General features: G+C 44.6%; 2 protein-coding genes across 2 annotated transcripts; one reads left to right on the top strand and one right to left on the bottom strand.

Moving 5' to 3' along the window:
* The first annotated feature begins 169 nt into the window (after positions 1-169).
* Positions 170-1,708, top strand: LOC130843050 (zinc finger and SCAN domain-containing protein 4-like). Its single transcript, XM_057719713.1, has 3 exons — positions 170-565; positions 692-857; positions 951-1,708. Exons 1-3 carry the CDS (start codon positions 170-172, stop codon positions 1,706-1,708), a joined length of 1,320 nt encoding a protein of 439 aa, XP_057575696.1.
* Positions 1,709-9,133: 7,425 nt separating this feature from the next.
* LOC130842956 (mitochondrial pyruvate carrier 2-like) lies at positions 9,134-9,663 on the bottom strand. Its single transcript, XM_057719539.1, has one exon. The coding sequence runs from the start codon at positions 9,515-9,517 to the stop codon at positions 9,134-9,136; it is 384 nt and encodes a 127-aa protein (XP_057575522.1). The 5' UTR covers positions 9,518-9,663.
* Positions 9,664-22,081: the final 12,418 nt, after the last annotated feature.

Here is a 22,081-nt window from a genome sequence, read left to right on the forward strand (position 1 = left end):
TTTGTTTGTTTCTTTTTGATTATACCAGTGTTGTAATCAATTACATATCTCTTCTATTTCTAGCTGTAGTTCTTAAACATCCACCCATTGTTGAAATAGATCCCCCAAGAAACAAGTCAGCAGAGATTGAATCCCTGAAGTTGCAGCTGTCTGAGAATTCTTGTTAAGAATGGCTTTAGACCTCAGAATCTCCGTCCAAGCTGAACCATCCAGGAAGGATCCTGGGTCAGATAATTCAGAGCTTAAACCCAGTCAAGGATCTGCCGTCCAGGAGGGAGAGGCGATCTCTGAGTTCCCGAGCACTCAGCTCAGCTTATTTCAAAATGGCAATAACTCATGTGCAAGGCAGGAACTGCAGAGACTCTATAAATTATTTCACTCATGGCTGCAGCCAGAAAAACACACCAAGGAGGAAATCATTTCTCGTTTAGTCCTGGAACAGTTTATGATCCATGGCCACTACAGTGACAGGTCCACTTTACAAGAGAAATGGAATGCAAGTGGCAGAAACCTGGAGAAATTCATGGAAGATCTGACTGATGATGACATGAAGCCACCTGGCTTAGTAAGTAGAGGGTTCTGACCCCCAGGGTGAGGGGCATGGGGGTATAAGGAATAAGTAGTCTGTTGGAGTTGCCTGGAGGTAGAGAAAGAAGAGTTATTATAGATAGTAATCAGGCTTTGTTCACAGGTCCACATCCACATGCAGGGGCAGGAAGCCCTCTTTTGTGAGAATATGCCCTTAAGAGAAGTCATCATTCACTTCACAAAACAGTTGTCGACAGGAACCCCAACAAGAGAGGCTATGGAAACACCCTTCTGGACTCCTCAAGATACTTCCCTGGAAGCAGGACAAAGTGAGTGGGGAAAGCCCAGATACCAGAGGGATGATCTGTGTGGACTCTTTCTTGGGTATACCTTCACTGAGTCACATTTTTCTTCCCCTACAGGAAATGAAGATAAAGAAAATGGTGGCAACATTTCTTTGAAAACTTGTCAAGTAGATGACAGTGTTACTAGTCCAAGCAATCAAGCACCTTTCCTACTCATTGTCCAAGAAGAGAGCTGTGCCAGGCCTGAAGAAGGAGGTGTGTCTTTGGAGAATCCACTCAGCTCCAGAAGAGCAGGTCCAGGCCCCTCCAGGTCCCAGGAAACATCCCTGAAAGGACCTTCCTATCAAGATATCCTTATGGAGGTGGAACCAGAGTTTCTCTCCAAGCCGGACCAGGTCACCCTTGAGCTCATTTCTACCCACAAGAGCACTGAGGGGAACTCTGCATGTGGGGAACACCAAGAAAGATTCCACGGAGCCCCAAAAGTATACAAATGTGAGAAGTGTCCCAAGATCTTTAGGTATTCCTCTCGGTTAAAAGTTCACCAGAAAAGACACAATAACGAAAGGACATATATTTGTGCCGAGTGTGGCAAAGGCTTCTTCCAGGCATCAGACCTACGTGTGCATCAGAGGATTCATGCAAAGGAGAAGCCTTTCATGTGCAGCAGGTGCGAAATGGCCTTCAGCCACAAAACCAACCTCCAGGCTCACGAGAGAATCCACACGGGAGAGAAGCCCTACGTGTGTTCCCTTTGCCAGAGACGCTTCCGCCAGTCCTCCACCTACCACCGCCACCTTAGGCTTCACCAGAAACTTGCCCTCAAAAGTGCTCCCTCCGCACTAAAAGCTTCTTTGGCTGTGGCCCCAGTGTGATGTACATACATATGTATGTGCCTATGTTTGTTTTCATAGTCCTGCTGTATTTAGAATATACTTTATAAAAATAATTTTTAAAAAAATGGGGACTTTCCTGGCAGTTCAATGGTTAAGACTCTGCGCTTCCACTGCTGGGGGCACGGGTTCCATCCCTGGTCAGGGAACTAACATCCCACGTGCCCCACAGTGTGGCCAAAAAAATAATAATAAAATAAAATTTTTAATTAAAAAATTTAAAAAGGAAAAAAGAAAAAATTAAAAATATATATATATAATTTCCTGATTGTATTGTCCATTTATTTTTTCACCCCCCCCCCCAAAAATAATGTGAGTTTATGGAGAGAGTGAGACTTTCTCTGCCTGCTCCCTTGTCCTCTGTCTACACCCTTTATCTCTAGTGCAGACACAGGACCTAAAAAGGTGGAGAGCAGAGATGGAGACTCTCGGAAATAGGCCTCGATTGGAAAAAGGGATCCTTTACAGTAACATAATATATCATCGTTTCTTTAATTCACTGGCAGTTTAATAGCTGAACTGGATCTAAAAAAGACCGGTGACTGAAAATTGCAGAATGCAATTTTATTAACAAACAGCGGAAAAGTTCAATGTTTCCCATTCATTTCTTCCAGTAGATGGAGTGATGGGGATAGGGAGCTTATCTGCAGAACCAGTTTGAAAGGGAAGTTTGGAGAGAAAGGATTCTCTGTATAGTCGAGGAAAAGCTCATTTGCTAGTTATTGGGAACACATTTGTGCACTGTTTCCAGTAGGAAATTAGGGTTCAGTCTCACTGAGCAACTGGAAGGTGCTGTGTAGAAATGGCCTGAATCCTGGAACGGGGCACTCTGTGGGGTAAGTTGTGACGCTTCTCTGATTCCCACACTGCATCCAGAGAAGGAAGAACTATGGGGCTGGGATACTGACCACTGTGTGGAGAAGCCCAGCTATCCATCCTCTTTCCTGGGCTGTCTCCAGGTGTTTTGCTGTTGTGAGTATTCTTGCAAATCGTGGTATAAGACAAGACTTTTCTTTGGAAAGACCTCTGTGCAATGGATTGTGAAATAAGAGCAGAAATATATATATTGGACTCTGCCAGGTTCCCCAGCACAGCGCTCTGAAATCCATTGTATTTTCCTAAGAGATAAGAGCACTAGGAGCTTTTCGTTTGTTTTGTTTTTGGCCCCACGGTAGGGTTCATGGGAGCTCAGCTCCCCGACCAAAGATCGAAACGGCACCCACAGCAGTGAAAGAGTGGATGGCCAGGGAATTCCCCTAGGAGCATCTTTTGCTCTAAAATTTGGTCTTGGACCCTGGCCCCTGACTCAGAGCCCCTAAATCCTTTCAAATTTTCTGGATGAAAGGAGAGTCTTTTGCATTAAATGAGGTGATGCTTGGTGGGCTCGCAGATGGCTTCAGGATGGGCACTGGTCACAAGAAAGACCGAGCCATGATTAGAAGCTGGGAACTTTCAGCCCCGCCCCTCCCACATCCTCCTGGAAGTGGAGAGGGACTGGAGATTGAGTGGATAATAGGTCATGCCTCCTGGAGTCCAGGACTTGGAGATGGTGCAGGTTGCAGAACACATCCCTGTGCCAGGAGGGTGGCAGGCCCCCAGTCTACAGGAACCGTAGCTCCTGTGCTTGGGGCCCTTCCCCATCTCTCCATCCCTAACTCCATCTGGTCGTTCATCTGAATCCTTTATCACACCCTTTCAAAGATAATAAATGGGTTAAGTGAGTATTTCCCTGATTTCCATGAACTGTTCTAGCAAATGATCCAATTCAAGGAGGGCGGTTAGAGGAACCACTGCTTTGCAGCCAAATCAGACAACTTGTGGGTCACATGGGTACCCACTATTTGTGATTGGCCTTCGAAGTGGGGGGCAGTCTTGTGGGGCTGAGCCCTTCACCTGAGGGATTTGCACTAACTTGAATTAGTGTCAGAATTAATTGAATTGTAGGACACTCAGATGGGGTCACAGAGAATTGGTTGGTGTGAGAAAACAGCCACACTTCTGGTGTCAGTGTGGTTATTTCAAAAAAAAAAAAAAAAGATACATGCACCCCAATATTCACAGCAGCACTATTTACAATAGCCCAGATAGGGAAGCAACCTAAGTGCCCATCAACAGATAAAGATAATGTGTGTACACACACACACACACACACAATGGAATATTACTCAGCCATAAAAAAGAATGAAATAATGCCATTTGCAACAATATGGATGGAACTAAAGAGTATTATGGAAAAAAAATGAAGAGTATTATGCTTAGTGAAATAAATCAGACAAAGATACGTACTCTATGTAATCATTTATATGTCAAATATAAAAATAGAAATAAGTGAATGTATATGATAAAACAAACAGACTCACAGATATAGAGAACAAACTAGTGGTTACCAGTGGGGAGAGGGTAGGGGGGAAGGACAAGAGAGGGGAAGGAGATTAATAGATACAAACAACTATGTATAAAAGCAATAAGCTACAAGGATATATTGTACAGCACGGGGCAATATAGCCATTTTGTAATAGCTTTAAATGGAGCATAATCTATCAAAATATTGAATTACTATTGTACTGAATCATACCTGAAACTAATATAATATGGTAAATCAAGTATACTTCAATTAAAAAAAGAGTGTTGAGTATGGTAGTACCGTGAGAGTAAAGGAGAAACACGAGTATTTTTCCAATACCTGGGGGCAAACTTTTTCAAAATGGTTTTTACCCATTGTAGCTCCATTAGCCATATAAAAGATCTTGAATGTCCATGTCTTCTGAAATGCTCAGTTTTGTGACTGGTCTGACTTTAATACCCGGACCCTTCAGGGGTACATTTTATTGGAATCAGCAAGTAAGATAAGAAAAAAAAAAGCAGCTCTTTCTCTTACACCCTCTGCTTAGCCAGTATGCTTGGATTTTGCAGGTTAAATGCACAGTTGACACATCTCCCTGATACACCAGCTGACTGTCTGACGCTACTTGGCATCACACACATCAGACTGGTACCGAAATCAGAACTAGAATGAGGGCCTGGCCTCCACCCTGCTCCAAGCCCAGAGATTTATGTGCAGAGTTCAGCAATACAAAGGTGGGTTCCCATTGGTAACCTCCTGTGCATTTGACTGAGGTGGGAGGTGGACGTTCAGACTAGCACGTTTGGGAATTTCTGCTTGTAAATGAAACAGGAGGGAAGAGGGCAGGGCACAACCTTTGAAAGAATGACATAGCTGGAGGACAGGACCTAAACCGTTGGAGATGGCAGATGAGTCAGACTTCCACTAGACCTTGAACCTCAGTGTATACACTGTAATACATCAGCTAAATAACACACCCACAGGCTCCGTGACATTTCTGAGGCCAACCATAAGAGGCCAAAAAGTGGGTGATGCCCCAATTTTTGGAAATCCCTGCCCTTCCCCAAGAGCTGGAATACTCCTCCCACTCATTAGCCTATGAAATTACCCATCCCTAGAAAAACTGACAACCCCACTCCCTGGTGCCGTCTTGCCTTCTGAGATGGCCCACACTCTGTCTGTGGAGTGCGTTTCTCTCTGAATAAATCCGCTTCTCAACTATCACCTTGTCTCTCACTGAATTCTTTCTGTGATGAGACATCAAGAACCTGAGCTTCATGAAGTCCTGAGACCAAGAGTGTGATCTCAGTGGGAAGAATGTGGGTTTAAGTCCCAATCTGGGTTTTGGCCACGTGTGAGTCTCACCTTGTGGATCCAAGTCCCAATGTGAGGCACACAGTTTATAAACAGAGGGCTCCTGTGGAACTAAGGTCACTGTATTTTCCTTTGCAGTTGCCCTCTGTTTATTCCAAGTGGAGCTGGTTTACCCCTCACAGTTGTGAACCCATTTTCCTCTTTAAGATATTTATTTATATTTGAAAAATGAATTCATTAAAATGTTTAATAATGATTACATGCAGGAGAATTGAGTCCCCTGGGATGGAAACCCAAATAAGCCTCAGGGCTCCTCTCTAGCTGTGACCTTGTCTGCGCTCACCACTGTAAGCCCTGATCACTGTAAGATCCCACCCCCACTGCATGGCTTGCAGGATCTTAGTTCCCAGACCAGGGATTGAACCTGGCCCCAAGGCAGTGGAAGCATCCAGTCCTAACCACTGGATCTCTAGGGAACTCCCAGAATTTTCTGTTTATTCATTTGTAATCCATGTGGCTCCCTCACTTCATCCCAGATTGACTTGTGTCCTTTCCTGGCAGTCCTCTGATTGACCCCTGGGAAGTCCCCCCAGACTCTAAGATCTTCTCACTCTATGTTGTCCGGAGAACACAGTCATCTGACATTATCTTGCTCATTTACTCAGCACAGGCAAGAGACACCCCGTCTCTGGGCCTCGGTTTCCTCCTGTGCAACATGGAGAGGATGAGGGGATCTGATCATGGGCTCCCAGAGCAGGTAAGGAGGGGATGCGCTGGCCACACCCCCACCCCACCCCGCCCCGCCGTGATGCAGCTAGTGCAGGGCGTGGTTGCCCTAGTGCTAGCTTGCGGGCGGTGACTTGGGGGGACAGCGGATGGCTGCCGGGAGCACCCTGGCCATCTACAGCTCAGGTCTGTACAAGGACACACTCCTCAGGCCCGCACTCCAAGAGAGCTTCCCATTGCTCTGCTCTGATCGCTGCCAGACCTCCTCAACTTGGGGGTCGTCAGGGTGGGGGGCACAGTGCCTCTTCCCAGTTTCCCCCCTTCTCTGTGCTGCACTTGCACAGAGGCCTGGCTGGGCCTGGGGACATGGGGCCTCCACCTGCTGTTATCCAATGGAGGTCTTGCTGCTGACAGCTTAAAAAATCAATTATGTACTCACAAATGTCCATAGGAAAAGAAGGTGCCTTTGATCAGAATGCCCACAATCTGGGGAGATGGTGGACTCAGCATCCCCCAAAAAAACCACCTCCAGAGAGTCTGCTTGGCTATGAAATTTTTCAAGGAAAGGAGGGAAGTAATCTCAGTTAATCACTGAGATGGGGGTGTGTGCAGGCTTGTGGACTTCTTGTGATTTTCCCTAGATGTTATCTTGTTCACACAGTTTGTGACATCATTGAACAGGAAGCTAGGAAAGAGATCTGGTTACTCGTTAATCACTTATTCTTCATTTCTGCTTCTTTTTAAAAAAATTTTTATTTATTTATTTCTATTCATTTATTTTTTTGGCTGTGTAGGGTCTTCCTTGCTGCATGTGTGCGTTTTCTAGTTGTGGCTAGTGAGGGATACTCTTCATTTTGGTGCACAGGCTCCTCACTGTGGTGGCTTCTCTTGTTGCAGAGCACAGGCTCTAGGTGCCTGGGCTTCAATAGTTGTGGCATGTGGGCTCAGTAGTTGTGGCTTGCAGGCTCTAGAGCGCAGGCTCTGTAGCTGTGGCACACGGGCTTCGTTGTTCTGTGGCAATTGGGATCTTCCCAGACCAGGGCTTGAACCCGAGTACCCTGTATTGGCAGGCGGATTCTTAACCACTGAGCCACCAAGGAAGTGAGTCCAGAATCATGCATTTTCCCATACATAGAAAAGCAATAAATTCCTTAACTTGAGATATCTAGTTTTCTTTTCTTTTTTAGATTTTTTAATTAATTAATTTATTTATTTGGTTGCCCTGGGTCTTAGTTGTGGCAGGCAGGGTCCTTAGTTACATTATGTGTACTCCTTAGTTGTGGCTTGCCAGCTCCTTAGTTGCAGCATGCATGTGGGATCTGGTTCCGTGACCAGGTTTCGAACCTGGGTCCCCTGCATTAGGAGAGCAGAGGCTTAACCACTTCGCCACCAGGGACGTGCCTAGTTTTCTTTTCTTCAACAGTAATCTTTTGTTTCTATTACCTGCCCTTTGTTGCAAAATTCCTGTATATCCTGGCTCCCCTCTCGGCCTCCTCGGAGCAGTTCTCTCAGGGTTACTTGAGATGCTGCCTCCCCGGCTTGAAGTTCTAAAAATTTCTGCCACATAAAACATAACTCTCAACTTTTAGGTTGTATATATTTTTTTAGTTGACACCTGGTAGCGAAGACTGCTGTCCTGTGCTGCCCGCCACCTGCTACAAACAGTGAGGTGTCCCTCCAAGACCTTTATGCTTCGGGTGCGCAAGTCCCTGCACCTTTTAAACTGTTGATGTCTCTGCTGCTGAGTCTGGGCTTTCCTCAGCCTTGAGGCTGAGCAAGTACAGTGCCTGCAGGCCTGTGGGGTGCAGCCCAACACTTCCCCAAGGTCACACAGCTCCAGAGGCTGGAGACAGACCCCAGGACGGATCCCAGAGCTGGGTTTAAACATTTTATCAGGCCATGTGAAGCGCTCTGGCCCCTATAGGGCTGGCAGAGGGCAAGGACCCAGGAGGCTCAGAGGCTGCTGCTGTGGCTGTTGTTGCCTTGTTGGAATTGTAATCATGACCTTTCCCCGAATTCCTCTGAATGCTGAGCACTTACCATCCACCCGCACAGTCCTCAAGGGGGCGCCATCACAATCATCGCCTCAGGCCTCCCCCGGGAGGCATTTCTCAGCCACAATTTCATGATGTCCGAAGGCTGCGTCGGCCTCCCCCTTGAACCCAGCACACAGCCAGCGGACCGAGAAACTGGTCTGCATGAGAACTGAATGAAAAGCGGAGGCCTCATCTCACACATGTCGACTGAAAAAAATGCACAACCCTAAAGCTGAGAATTATGTTTCATTCAGCAGATTTTCTGAGGACTTCAAGCCTGTGAGGCAGCCTCTCAGATAGCCAAACAGGTAAGGGAGGAGCCAGGATATATAGGAGTTTTGCAACAAAGACCAGATAGTTGGAACATCAAAGATTATGGTGAATTAAAGAAAACCAGATATCTCAAGTTAAGGAATATAGTGCTTTTCTATGTATGTGAAGTTGCAGGAGCCTGGGCTCATTGAAATCATTCCTTTGATGTGCACCTTAGCTACCCAGGGCCATTGTCCTGTGCTTTCCCAGTCTGAGTCCCTGAGTCTGGTGAGGGTTGGGGAGTGGGGGCGTCTGCTTCCTGCAGAAACAACTTAGGAATATGTCAGACCTTCACATCCTATGTGGCAGATTTATCACCTGCTTTTTTCCTTTGAAAACTATGTACATACATCAGTGGAACAGAGAGCTAGTCTTTTCCTTTTTTTTTCTTTTCTTTTTTTTTTGTATGAGCAACATGATTTGTTATGGACAAATAGAAAAAAATGTTACTAATATCCATAGATAAATTCCTTCAGTCATATGTAAAGAGGCAATATTATTAAAAGTTTGCTTTATTTCTCTGTTGAATCAAGTACTGTCTCCCAATTACAAGTGGGTTTTGTGCCTTACAAACGTTAACACAGTTACCATCACCTCATTGACAACCGAATAATAAATCAAATTAGGTCCCAGTGGTTATGTCCACATCTAGGTTGTTATGATGATCAGGAACTCTTATTTGTTTGCTTTAGCTTTTAGTTCTTGGTTACATCTCCAAATATGAAAGAGCTGAGAGGCTCCTGCTGTCCTGACAAAGAAATTAACAGCAAACAGACTCCAGTTTTTGGGAATAATTACGAGTGAGTATCTTGACCAAATAAACCCTGTAGCCATCAAGACAGCAGATTGGGCTGTGCTGAGTTTTTCTGCAGGTCTGGCCATGTCAGCCAATCCAGCACACACCAACCCCCATTTCATAATTGGAGCCCAGAAAAATATTGTTCTGGGACCTGCCGGGTGGTTGTACAACGGCCTCAATTTCTCAGGCAGCAGGAGCTCCACTTTATCAAGGACCCTGTGGTAGGTGGCCTGAAGGCCCCGGACGCTGGCGGCTGACATTTCTGCGGATGAGTGACCGTGGGCAGCCAGGTGGGAGAATGGCTGCGTGCTCGTCCCTGGCTGGCAATGACGGGCAGCTCGTCACTTTCCCCTGCCTCAACGCCTCGCGCCCTCCTCTCCCCCAAGGTGCCCTTCCCGCAGCTCAGCCTGCCCCCGCAGAGAGCTAGTCTTTTACTCCTATGGGTCTCTGGTTATTGACTCAAACCAGAGCCTTGGGGAATTCCCTGGTGGTCCAGTGGTTACGACCCCGCACTTCCACTGCAGGGGGTCCAGGTTTGATCCCTGGTCAGGGAACTAAGATCCCACATGCTGTGTAATGTGGCAAAAGCAAAACAACAACAATAAAAAAAAAAAACCAAAGCCTTCAGGTGATTTGTTTGACCGTGCCATGTTAGGCCTGTTTGCTCAAGGTCATTCCCTGGTCCTTTTCCAAGATGGCCACACTTATCATCCTGTAATATGCCAAAGTGCTGCACTTGGGGGTAGCATGTTCACAGCCCCATCAATACACACATGCAAGCACATAGGAACAGGACAGATTTTGAAAGAACCAGAGGAATACCCCCACATTGGTCCAGCTGCTCACAGTTGCCTGACATCCCTCAATCTACAGCCCTCTCTGAAATTTTTTTCTCAGCTCTACCCATCTAAACACATTACCCTCACAGCGTTCACTCTGGAAGTTTCATGTGTGAAAGGAAGATCAAAATGGAGTTCATGTTGCTAACAGAGCTCTCTAAAATGGAGCCAGGAAGCCACTGAGGAAGTGTGAGTCATGCAAGTCTCACCTGGATGGAATCTGACCTTTTCACCTGATGAAGTCATCCAGAACACCTGTTGGAAACTCAAGATATTTATCTGACCCTTACCCTAAAGTAACTCATGATTGGGACTTCCCTGGTGGTGCAGCGTTTGAGAATATGCATGCCAACTCAGAAGACACAGGTTCGATTCCTGGTCCTGGAAGATTCCACATGGTGCGGAACAGCTAAGCCCATTCGCCACAACTACTGAAGCTCCAGCACCTAGAGCCCATGCTTCACAACAAGAGAAGCCACCGTATTGAGAAGCCCATGCACAGCAAGGAAGAAAAGCCCCACTCTCTGCAACTAGAGAAAGCCCATACGCAGCAATGAAGACCTGATGCGGCCATTAAATAAATTAATTAATACATCAAAAAACAAAATAAAATAACTCATGATTCCTTAAGGACAAATGGTTTCTGAGTGAGTCAATCACAATTTTCAACCAGGCGATTTAACAACCTCAGGGCATTTTGCTTTATAAGTCCCTGACCCTTTTTCTTCCCCAAACACTCTTTAGGGGTTACCTGTATCTGTGTCTCCTGAATTGCAAGTCTTAAGACCCCCAAATAAACTCTTTTTTTAATTTGAAGCCTTTTGCATTATATCTTTTGCTACAGGTGTGTAACAGGCATTCTACAGGTGTGTAAAAAGCAATTATATAATGTCGATGAAAAACTAATTAATAATAGTCAATCTAAGAAAGAAATAGAGGGACTTCCCTGGTGGTTCAGTGGATAAGACTAAGCCCTCCCAAGGCAGGGGGCCCAGGTTCCATTCCTGGTCAGGGAACTAGATCCCACATGCATGCCGCAACTAAGTTCCCATGCCACAACTAAATATCCTACACACTGCAACGAAGATCCCATGTGCCACAACTAAGACCATGAGCAGCCAAATAAATTAATTAAAAAAAAAAAAAGAAATAGAACATTGAGGGCAGTCTGTTGGGCACGGCTGACCCCTGGACTAGTTGGTTGCCAGGACCTGACATGTTTGGAGGCTGCTGGCTGCTGGTGGCTGGGACAACTAACCTCTGCACAGCTAAGGGCCTGGGCAGAGGATGGATTGAGATTGTGGGAAAAGATGGGCAAGAGAAGCATTTTTTTAAAATTTATTTATTTTTTATTTATTGGCTGCATTGGGTCTTGGTTGCTGCTCATGGGCTTTCTGTAGTTGCAGAGAGTGGGGGCTACTCTTCATTGCAGTGCGCAGGGTTCTTTTTATGGTGGCTTCTCTTGTTGTGGAGTATGGGTTTTAGGCAAGCAGGCTTCAGTAGTTGCAGCATGTGGGCTCAGTAGTTGTGGCTAAAGACTTAGTTGCTCCACGGCCTGTGAGATCTTCCCAGACCAGGGATTGAACCTGTGTCTCCTGCATTGGCAGGCAGATTCTCAACCACTGCTCCACCAGGGAAGCCCCCATCACTACATTTATCTTTGCAGTTGCCATCTGTTTAACAGCAAGAGTAACTGGATTCTGATGATCAATTTTCCTGTCTAAGACAATTATATTTGGAAAGTGAAGCAATTCAATTGTTCAGTGGTGCTAGTGTGTAGCAGTGAGGTGTCCCTTTGGATGTAAATGTCCAAGGAACACTGTGTTTCTCTCATTGTAGCCCTATCATTGTCAGGACGGGAATACTTTATTCATTCATCATCCACATGGCTTCCTCCCTCACTTCACTCGAGACTCACTTCTATATTCCCTCCTCTGAGAGGCCTTCCCAGGTTGCCCCTTCTAAAACTGCCCCAGAATTCCCTGGTTGTTCAGTGGATAGGATTCTGTACTCTCACTGCCAAGGGCCTGGGATCCATCAATGGTAGCAGAACCAATATCCCAGAAGCCGTGAGGTGTGGTGGGGTTACTGCCCCAAATTCTCTAGTCTCCTCTGTTTTATTTTTGCTTTACTTCAGAAACCTTAAGGCCATTTTACATTTTCTTGATTGATTGATTGATTTACTTATTTATTTATGTGTGATCTTTGTTCCTCGACCAGAGAGTGAACCCTTGCCTTCTGCATTGAGAGCATGGAGTCTTAACCACTAGACCACCAGGAAAGTCCATTTCTTGATTTTTTAAAATTTTTATTTATTTATTTTATTGATTTTTGGTTGCATTGGGTCTTTATTGCTGCGTGTGGGCTTTCACTAGTTGCAGCAAGTAGGGGCCACTCTTCATTGTAGTTCTTGGGCTTCTCATTACCATGGCTTCTCTTGTTGTAGAGCACAGGCTCTAGGCACGCAGCCTGCAGTAGTTGCAGCACACAGTCTCAGTAGTTATGGTGCATGGGTTTAGTTGCTCTGCAGCATCCAACCCTGCAAGATGTTTGGTCCAGTCTTGAGAGTCATTTTCCACTTGGCTGAGCAGCAGGGAACACAGCACAGCCAGAAACTCTGGAGGTGTGGGGCACAGGCAAAATGTTTTTATTTCAGAGCAAATGAACAACACCAGAAGCAGCACATGGGAGAAAAACCTTTTGTAGGCAGTGTGGACAAGGCTTCACTTGTGAAAAGCTGTAATTTCCATGTGTCACAGAAGCCTTTTACCTGTAGGGAGGTTGTCCTAGTCTTGTCAGGACCTCTCCAGCACAGGCCACTCACTCCAGGGAGGGCCCAAACAAAATCTCTGAGTGTGGGGTGACTTGTCAAAGAAGAAAAATTCATTATAGTTGGGGAGAATGCAAGAAAGCCTTCAACCCCCAAAACACATTTGATCAGGACTAGGGTGTCCACACTAGAAGATGGTGTTTTCTGTGCCAGAACTGTGGGAAAGCATTCAGGTACAAATCCTTGTATGTTGTGCATCGGAAAGTCTACACTTTAGAAAGTCTTTACATGTGTGGTGAATGTGGCAAATCTTTTAAGTGGAGCTCGACCCTCTGTCAACATGAAAGAATTCATACTGGGGGCAAGGCAGTACAAGTGCAGCAAATGTAGGATATCCTTTAGCTACAAATCTGTGCTCATTTATCCCCAGAAAAGTCACATTGGAGAAAAATGTTACATGTACAGTGAATGTGCACAATCTTTTAGCTATATTTCCATCCTTACTCAACAACAGTGTTAATAGTGGAGAAAGGCCTCACATGTGCATTGAATGTGGGACATCTTTTACTGATAGGTCTGGCCTCCATAAGCATCAGAGAGTTCACAGTGGAGAAAGGCCTTACGTGTGCAGTGAATGTGGGAAATCTTTCATTTTAAGCTCCACACTTCATTGTCATGGGAAATTTCACACTGGTGAAACACCTTATAAGTGTAATGAATGTGGGAATTCCTTCAGCAGAAAATCTACCTTCTTTCAGCATTAAAGAGTTCACACTGTGTGAAGGCCATAGCTTTTTAGGAAATGTGCAATTGTCCTATTGATTATAATGGCACTGAGTTCAAATTTGTACAGGTGTTCACAGATAGGAGATTTCCTAAGTTTGAGTTATTTGAAAGCATGTGTGTCTTGTTATACCTCTAATCTGCTCAGGGCTCTTGCCAGGTTTATGTCACTGCCAGTTTCTACGGCCAAAGACATTTTACCTCTACCACCTGGCAGGTCCCCACAGTGTGCATCAGTCACCATCCCAATGTGCTTGGGGAAGCTGACCACTGGTCTCCTAGGTAAAGGTTTGTGGATTCCTGTAGTATCTCACTGATATTCTCCTTAAGGCCATTACTGCAGAGGCAGGAACACAAAGGTAGTCTAAATGGAGATATGTAGTCCAGGGATATGGCTTTGTGGCCCAGTCCATATTCCTGTTGACTCGGTTGGAAATGTCCTTCATTCTCACCAGTGTTGGCTTCCACTGAGGCAAAACTGATTCTCAGAGTGCGTGAGGAGAGACATGGTGGTCAATATAGCATTCCGAAATTTATTTTCTTAAAAGGGACATAGAGTTGTGAAATATAAAGCCATTTTTATAGCTTTATTTAAAGATATAATTTACAATTAAACTGTATACATTTTCTTGTATACATAATTTAAAGTATACTATTTGATAAGTTTTGATGCAGGTACGAACCTGTGAAGTCATAATGATGGCCATGTCCATCACTGTATATTTAGCTTATGTCCTTTTATAATCTCTCTCTGCTCTTCCCTCCTTCCAAATAATCATTGATTCACTTTCACTTAAAATTGATAACTTTGCATTTTCTAGAATTTATATGGCTGGAATCATTAAATGTTTATCCCTTTTTTTCCTGGTTTACTTAATATGTATAACTACTTCCAGATTCATCAATGATAATATATGAATAGTTCTTTTTTTTTTTTTGCTGAGTAATCTTATCATTGGATATATCAGTATTTGCTTATTCATTCATCTGTTTATGGACATTTGGATTATTTCCAGATTTTTGACAATTTAAAAACAAATATGGGCCTTCCCTGGTGGTGCAGTGGTTGAGAATCTGCCCACCAATTCAGGGGACACAGTTTGATCCCTGGTCCAGGAAAACCCCACATGCTGCGGAGCAACTAAGCCCATGAATCACAACTGCTGAGCCCATGTGCTGTAACTACTGAAGCCTATACACTTAGAGCCCAAGCACCACAACAAAGAGTAGCCCCTGCTCACCACAACTAGAGAAATGCCCACATGCAGAAACGAAGACCCCCCCCCCAAAATATGTGATACAAAGATTTGTGTACATTTCTTAAAATGGATATATTTTATCTTTTGTCAATAACTTTGAGTGCAGTGTCTGAGTCATAGGGTAGGTGAATGTTTAACTTTTGAAGAAACTTACAAATTTTGATCTAAAATGACAACTGTTTTGCATTCTCACCAGCAGTGTATGAGGGTTCCATTTCCTCACATCCTAGTAAATCCTGATTTGTTTAATTATTTTAATTTTAGCCCTCTTTTTAAAAATTATTTATTTATTTGGTTGCACCAGATTTTAGTTGCGGCAGGCGGGCTCCCTAGTTGCGGCTTGCCAGCTCCTTAGTTGTGGCATTCAAAGTCTTAGTTGTGGCATATGTGTCCGATCTAGTTTCTTGACCAGGGATCAAACCTGGGTCTCCTGCATTGAAAGCACAGAGTCCTATCCTCTGTGTCATCAGGGAAGTCTCCAATTTTAGCCCTTTTAATGAGTTTGTCATGCTATCTCAGTGTTGCTTTAATTGGATTCCCTTAAGGATTCATGGTGAGAATTTTTTCAAATGTGTTTATGCTATCTGTATGTCTTTGGTAAAATGTGTCCTCATATCATTTAGGCTATGTTCCATTATGAATTAGGGCTATTTCCTTTTAACAAACATGACAGTGAAACAAAGATATATTGGAATTTTACCCATTCTTACTCCTTGAGTAACATAAGTGACACTTTTGCTTTATAAAATAATTGTTTTCAATACCAGAAAAATATTTCCTAATTTTTGCAGATTTGGGAAATTCCCTGGTGGTCCAGTGGTTAAAAATTTGCCTTCCAATGCAGGGGACACAGGTTTGATCCCTGGTCAGGGAAGTAAGATCCCATATGCTGTGGGGCAACTAAGCCCATGTGCTCTAGAGCCCATGCACCGCAATGAAACGTCCTGCATTTGGCAACTAAGACCTGATGCAGCCAAATAAATAAATAAAATAAATCAATAAATATTAATTTTTGTAAGTTCATATGCTATACACAATGTAATGGACATATCTATCATACACTTAATTAATTTCCATTATAGGTTAATCTGTACTATTAACACACTTCACTGCTTTCCTTAGACATCTAGTAATATAATGAAGCCCTGCTTTGTAGTGTTTACCCATTCTCCTGGTCTATCTTGGGGATTGGTGGGTTGGAGCAGAACTTTAAGGTGGCCCATGTGGTATTAGGATAGACATTCCAAAGCCCTTCTGGAAGCCAAAGAATAGGTCAGTGATCAGAATCCCCAAACCTGGGCCATACAATCTGGGTTTAAATCAGATCTCCAACCATTGCTGGGATAAGAGGCAAAACAGTCTACTCTCTCTGGGTCATCTCCTGTGTAAAATTTGAATAAAGAGCAACCATACGCCCAGGCCTTTGTAGGAGCCGAGGTGTCCATTTTGTGTGCAGTGGCTACACCACCAGTCACACCTGCAGGTGATATCCCCCAGGCCACACACCTCTGAGTCTTTATGCCCCCATGTGCTTGTGACAAACAAGTAGGGCTTCTTATAACTCTCCGATCCACGACAGTCCACACGGACCCCACTGTATGGAGGAGGTGGATTCAGGGAACTGAGGTCTCATTGTGGAATCCCACGGAATCTATGGGCCACACTAGAGCTCCCCAAGACTTACTTCACTGACTGTTTACTTAGCCTCTGTGAGAATCAGTCAAAGCAACAAAACACAGCCTGTACTGGTACCAGGATTCCAGGGTTTGCATTTTGAGCATTTCTTTTTTTTAATTTAATATATGTATTTATTTATTTATTGGCTGAGTTGGGGCTTCATTGCTGCTCACGGGCTTTCCTAGCTGCGAAGAAGCGGGGGCTCCTTCGTGGTTCGCAGGCTTCTCACTGTGATGGCTTCTCTTGTTGTGGAGCACAGGCTGTAGGCGCACTGGCTTCAGTAGTTGTGGCTCGCAGGCTCTAGAGCACAGGCTCAGTAGTTGTGGTGCATGGGCTTAGTTGCTCCACAGCGTGTGGGATCTTCATGCACCAGGGATCAAACACATGTTCCCTGCATTGGCAGGCAGATTCTTAACCACTGCGCCACCAGGGAAGTCCCTTGAGCATTTCTTTTTAATTCTCACAGCACTCTGGGCACTGGGAACTATTACTGTATTGCTGGGGAAATCCAGGATCAGAAAGATGAAGTGGGTCCCCCAAGGTCACACCACAGACAAATGTCAGATTCAAGAGACTGGATTCAAAGCTGGGAGTCTAGCTGCAGAACTGGGGGCAGTCCCTTTATCACAGCATGTGAAGCCCTCAGCCCAGGCCAGGTGCAGAGTGAGGTTCAGGGAGACTCAGCTGCCGCTGCTGTTATTCTTGGAATTATTTCATGATCTTTTCCCCTTTCCTTGGATGTCCCAGAGCAGTTAATGTCTGCCTCCCCTCCCCCAGTCCTCACAGGAAAGCCATTGTGTCATCTCCTATGGCTTCCCCCACGGAGGATTTTTGTTTGAGCCACAGTTGCATTATGTCTGCACAGAGCTTGGCCCTCAGGAGAACTTGGTGATCCTGATCTCTCTGCGCCTTTACAACCACTTGGGTGGCTGGCTTTAAAACCATCCAACAACTCAATGGTCAATGTGATGCCTCATTTTGATTATTCAGGTGTTTCTGGCCACTTGGTTCTGACATTTACCTGGAGGAGCAGGGACAGCTGGACATGGACTGTGGGACCCTGTATTCAGAAATGATGCTGGAGAAGTCTCCTGTGAGATGAAGCGCTTAGCTCTCCTCCATGCAGGGACCTGCAGCCTCCTTCTTTTGTCCTCTCAGTTCCAGCCTGTCAGGTCAAGAAGATGCCACCCGGAAGGAGCCACCATTCTTCCCTTCAGCCCTCACCATGATGCATTTTAAATAATTAATTAATTAATTAACTGGCTGCCTTGGGTCTTCATTGCTGCGCTCAGGCTTTCTCTAGTTGTGGTGAGCAGGGGCTTCTCTTCATTGCGGTGGGTGGGTTTCTCATTGTGGTGGCTTCTCTTGTTGTGGAGCACTGGCTCTAGGCACTCAGACTTCAGTAGTTGTGGCACATGGACTCAGTAGTTGTGGCTCACGGGCTTAGTTGCTCCACAGCATGTGGGATCTTCCTGGACCAGGGATTGAACCCATGTCCCCTGCAATGGCAGGCAGATTCTTAACCACTGCACCACTAGGGAACTCCTCTGACCATGATCTAGACCCATGTCCTTTCTAATCTCTCTGTACTATATCAAGGGTCTTTGGGTTGGAACATAGTCCTACTCAACATAAGCCCTCACCCCCGTGGCCACCACACTCTGAGATTCATATTATACATTCCACGAATGGGATGAGATTGGCTCCTGGTTGGGTCAAATGTCCCCACAGCCCAGTTCACAGGGTGGTGGGTACTGGGCTGTGTCAGAGAAGAGGGTGAGTCAGGAAGCACCCATGGGAAGATATTTGTCCCCAACTGGATCAGTGGCCTCTTAGTTACATGTTGTTCACAGTCTCAATTCAATATTTCATTAATGGTAAAGTTGAGTTGTTTCCACTTTGGGGCCATTAAAGATGAAGCTGCCACAGATACTTATAGTGAGTCTTCACATGGAAATATGTTTCATTTCTTTTAAGTTAAAATCTAGTAAGACGATGCTTGCGCCAGATAGTAGGTGGATATTTCTGTTAAGAAACTGCTGGAGGTTCCCCAGTGCACACATGTCAGGGCAGCAGGTACTGCGTGGCGAGCAAATAGCTGACAGTGGAACCCCAGAAGCAGCTCGAAGAAGGGAGCTGGCCTCAGAAGAACACAGGAACCCTGCCACCTCCTTTACTGTGAGGTGGGGAGGGAGGGGGGAAATCAGGCAGGCCTGGGCACTGCTGGGGGCAGATGTATTATTCTTTAACTCTTACAAATTACCTTTCCCACAAAGATATAAGGGCCTACTGAGTTTAAAAAACAACAACAAAACCAGCACCTAATTTGAGAGCCACAGTCCTTCATTGGACAGGGTGGGGCTGTGACTCCCCAAGGTCAGACAGCTAGGGAAGGGCAAAGGCTGCATTGGTGCCTAGCTTGTGTGACATCCCTCCCTGGCTCTTTCCATCTCTCCATCCTGCCTCCTATGGGCAAGGCAGAGATGGAGACAAGGTTGTATTAGCAGGGAAACAACAGGTCATTAAGACAGCGGGAGTGAAGTTGAAGATTATAAAATTGATAAATATTGGCTGTCATTCACAGCCAGTAGGTTTTGGGAAATCAAAAGATGCAGAAGGCAGACTATAGAGGGTAATGGAACAAGGACAGAATCAGGTTTAAAAGACCTGGGCCCTCTCCCTCCCTGCCTCTTGTTTGCTGTGTGACTGAAAGTCAGTTACTTGCCTCTTTGAATTTTCCTGCTTCCTCTGCCTGGTGGAGATTATAACTTGTGCCCCACCTACCTCACATGTTCCTCATGAGAGAGAGAAAATAATGGTTGTAAAAGTGCCAAACCAGTGTTAGTTATAATTATTGCTATAACTTGTAAAACCTGGAGCCTGCCCTCAAGGAGTTCACAAGCTGATTCTCATAAGATCAAAGCATATGCTGCAATGAAAAAGACAGCATAGGCTCAGTGCCTGAGAAGTGGCATGGATAATACATGCACCAGCAGTTGTGATCTGGGCTAGCTTGGTCACCTGGGGTGGCTTCCTGGAGGAGAAGCAGCTCAAGCTTGATCTTAAAGAATGAGTGTAGCCACAAATAACAAATGTTGGCAAGGATACGGAGGAAAGTAAACCCTCCTGCTTTGTTGGTGGGAATGTAAATTGGTGCAGCTATTGTGTAAAAGTATGGAGGTTTCTCAAAAAACTGAAAGTAGAACTACCATGTGATCCAACAATTCCATTCCTGGGTATATATCCAAGGAAAACAAAAACACTAATTCGCAAAGGTACATGCACCCAATGTTCATAGCAGCATTATTTACAATAGCCAAGATATGGAAGCAATCTAAGTGCCCATCAACAGATGAATGGATTAAAAAGATGTGTACACACACACACACACACACACACACACACAGAATACTACTCAGCCATAAAAAATGATATTCTGCCATTTGCAATAACATGGATGGACCTAGAGGGTGTTATGCTCAGTGAAATAAGTTGGAGAGAGATAAATACTGTATGATATCACTTATATGTGGAATCTAAAAAATACAGGAAACTAGTGAATATAACAAAAGAAACATTCACAGGTACAGAGAACAAAATAGTGGTTTCCAGTGGGGAGAGGGAAGAGGCAAGGGGCAAGATAGGGGTAGGGGATTTAGAGGTACACATTATGTACTATGTATAAAATAAGTAAGCAACAAGGATATATTGTACATCACAGGGAATTACAGTCATTATTTTGTAATAACTTTAAAAAAATATTTATTTATTTGGTTGTGCCAGGTCTTAGTTGTGGCATGTGGGCTCCTTAGTTGTAGCTCAAGGGCTCCTTACTTGTGGCATGCAAACTCTTAGTTGCAGCATGCATGTGGGGTCTAGTTCCCTGACTAGGGATGGAACCTGGGCCCCCTGCATTGGGAGCTCGGAGTCTTTACTGCACCACCAGGGAAGTCCCTGTAATAACTTTAAATGAAGTATAATCTATTAAAATTTTGAATCACTATGTTGCACACCTGAAGCTAATATAATATTTTACATCAACTATGTCAATAAAAATAAATGTCTACATTAGGGGAAAAAAATAAGCTCAGATTAACTCATCTCTTCTCAGACTCCAGTGTCTCCTAATAAAAATTACTGAGGTCTTAGCTTTTTTCACCCTCCTCAGAGTTCTTCTCCAGCGTTATCTCTACTGCTATCTTTGACTAACTACATAATCATGAATAGTTCCTTATAATTTGTGTTTCACAATTTTTTCCTTTTGATATCATCAATTCCTCATGCTCAACAGTCCCAGCAATCACTGGAGCAATGATAACCCCCTCCCAGCAAGGAGATGAGATGATGGGATTCAGATGCCCCTTTTGCACAACTGCTCTGCCTGAGAACACTGTCACTCATTGAGTAGGCACTATCTCATACCAAAACAGAATTTTGTAAGCTGCTCTCTGAGATAGATGTCAGATTCCTAAAGGAATTGAATATATCTTTAGTCATTGAGTAAGAAATATTAAGTGGCGAGACAGTTCTGTTTTATGGTTTAGACACAATCACTGAGTATACAGGCATGGGAGATGTTCTCTGTAAAACAGTGGCAAAGGCTCCTTGTCCTATTGCAGGGAGGCCTAAACATCTTTACTCATCTTACAAGTCATGGCCCTAACTAAACATACAAAAATTTAAAACAAAACCAAACCAAACAAAACAAGACTAACACTTCTAACTGCATGTATTTGAATATAAGAAAACGTGATCATATTCCACCTAAGAGTGGATGCATTTTGTGTCTGAATGAGAATATATCCACTCGCATTTGTAACCTTTGGAAATAATTGGAATAATATTTTTAGCCACAGGGGGGCATGCTGAGCGTATAGAGACCGAAATAATGTCTCTAAACAAACGATCTGTGGCAGACAACACTCCCCAGAAACCTGCGAACCGCCCCTTTAAAAGGGAGTAATCACCTTCCTTTCCCCTCAAGTTAGTCATTTCCCAGTGCTACTCTCAGTGCCCCAGAACCTTTTTCTCCCCCCCCTTTTTAAATTGAACCATAGCTGATTTACAATATTATATTAGTTTCAGGTATGCAATACAGTGATTTAAATTTAGTTTCAGGTATGCAATATAGTGATTTAAATTTTCTTTCTTTTTTTTTCTTTTGGCCCCTCAACGCAACATGTGGGATCTTACCCGTGCCCCCTGCAGTAGAAGTCTTAACCGCTGGATCGTCAGGGGTCCCGTGATTCAATATTTTTATACAGTGTACTCCATTTAAAGTTAGTACAAAATAAGGGCTATATTTCTCCGCGCTGCGCGGGATGTTTCTTTGCCAAAGTGGACGTCAGGGATCCCTAACCGCACCTGCGCAGCTGTGGAAACTACACTACCCAGAGGGCAATGGGCCCAATGGTGGCGGAGTTCAGCCAATTAAAGCCCTGGGCAGAGGCATTTCCGTGCGTGGGCTTCGCGTCTGGGCGGAACTTCTGGCGTCCT

This window comes from Hippopotamus amphibius, unplaced genomic scaffold (genome assembly GCF_030028045.1).
Source record: "Hippopotamus amphibius kiboko isolate mHipAmp2 unplaced genomic scaffold, mHipAmp2.hap2 H_1, whole genome shotgun sequence".
In the NCBI taxonomy this organism is placed as follows: domain Eukaryota; kingdom Metazoa; phylum Chordata; class Mammalia; order Artiodactyla; family Hippopotamidae; genus Hippopotamus; species Hippopotamus amphibius.

What these genes read in the sequence shown, in the direction of transcription:
- LOC130843050 (XM_057719713.1), top strand. Translation starts at nt 170, where the DNA reads ATGGCTTTAGACCTCAGAATCTCCGTCCAAGCTGAACCATCCAGGAAG. An exon ending in ACATGAAGCCACCTGGCTTA is followed by an intron (nt 566 to 691) that starts GTAAGTAGAGGG and finishes CTTTGTTCACAG; the next exon opens with GTCCACATCCACATGCAGGG. An exon ending in TTCCCTGGAAGCAGGACAAA is followed by an intron (nt 858 to 950) that starts GTGAGTGGGGAA and finishes CTTCCCCTACAG; the next exon opens with GAAATGAAGATAAAGAAAAT.
- LOC130842956 (XM_057719539.1), bottom strand. Translation starts at nt 9,517, where the DNA reads ATGTCAGCCGCCAGCGTCCGGGGCCTTCAGGCCACCTACCACAGGGTC.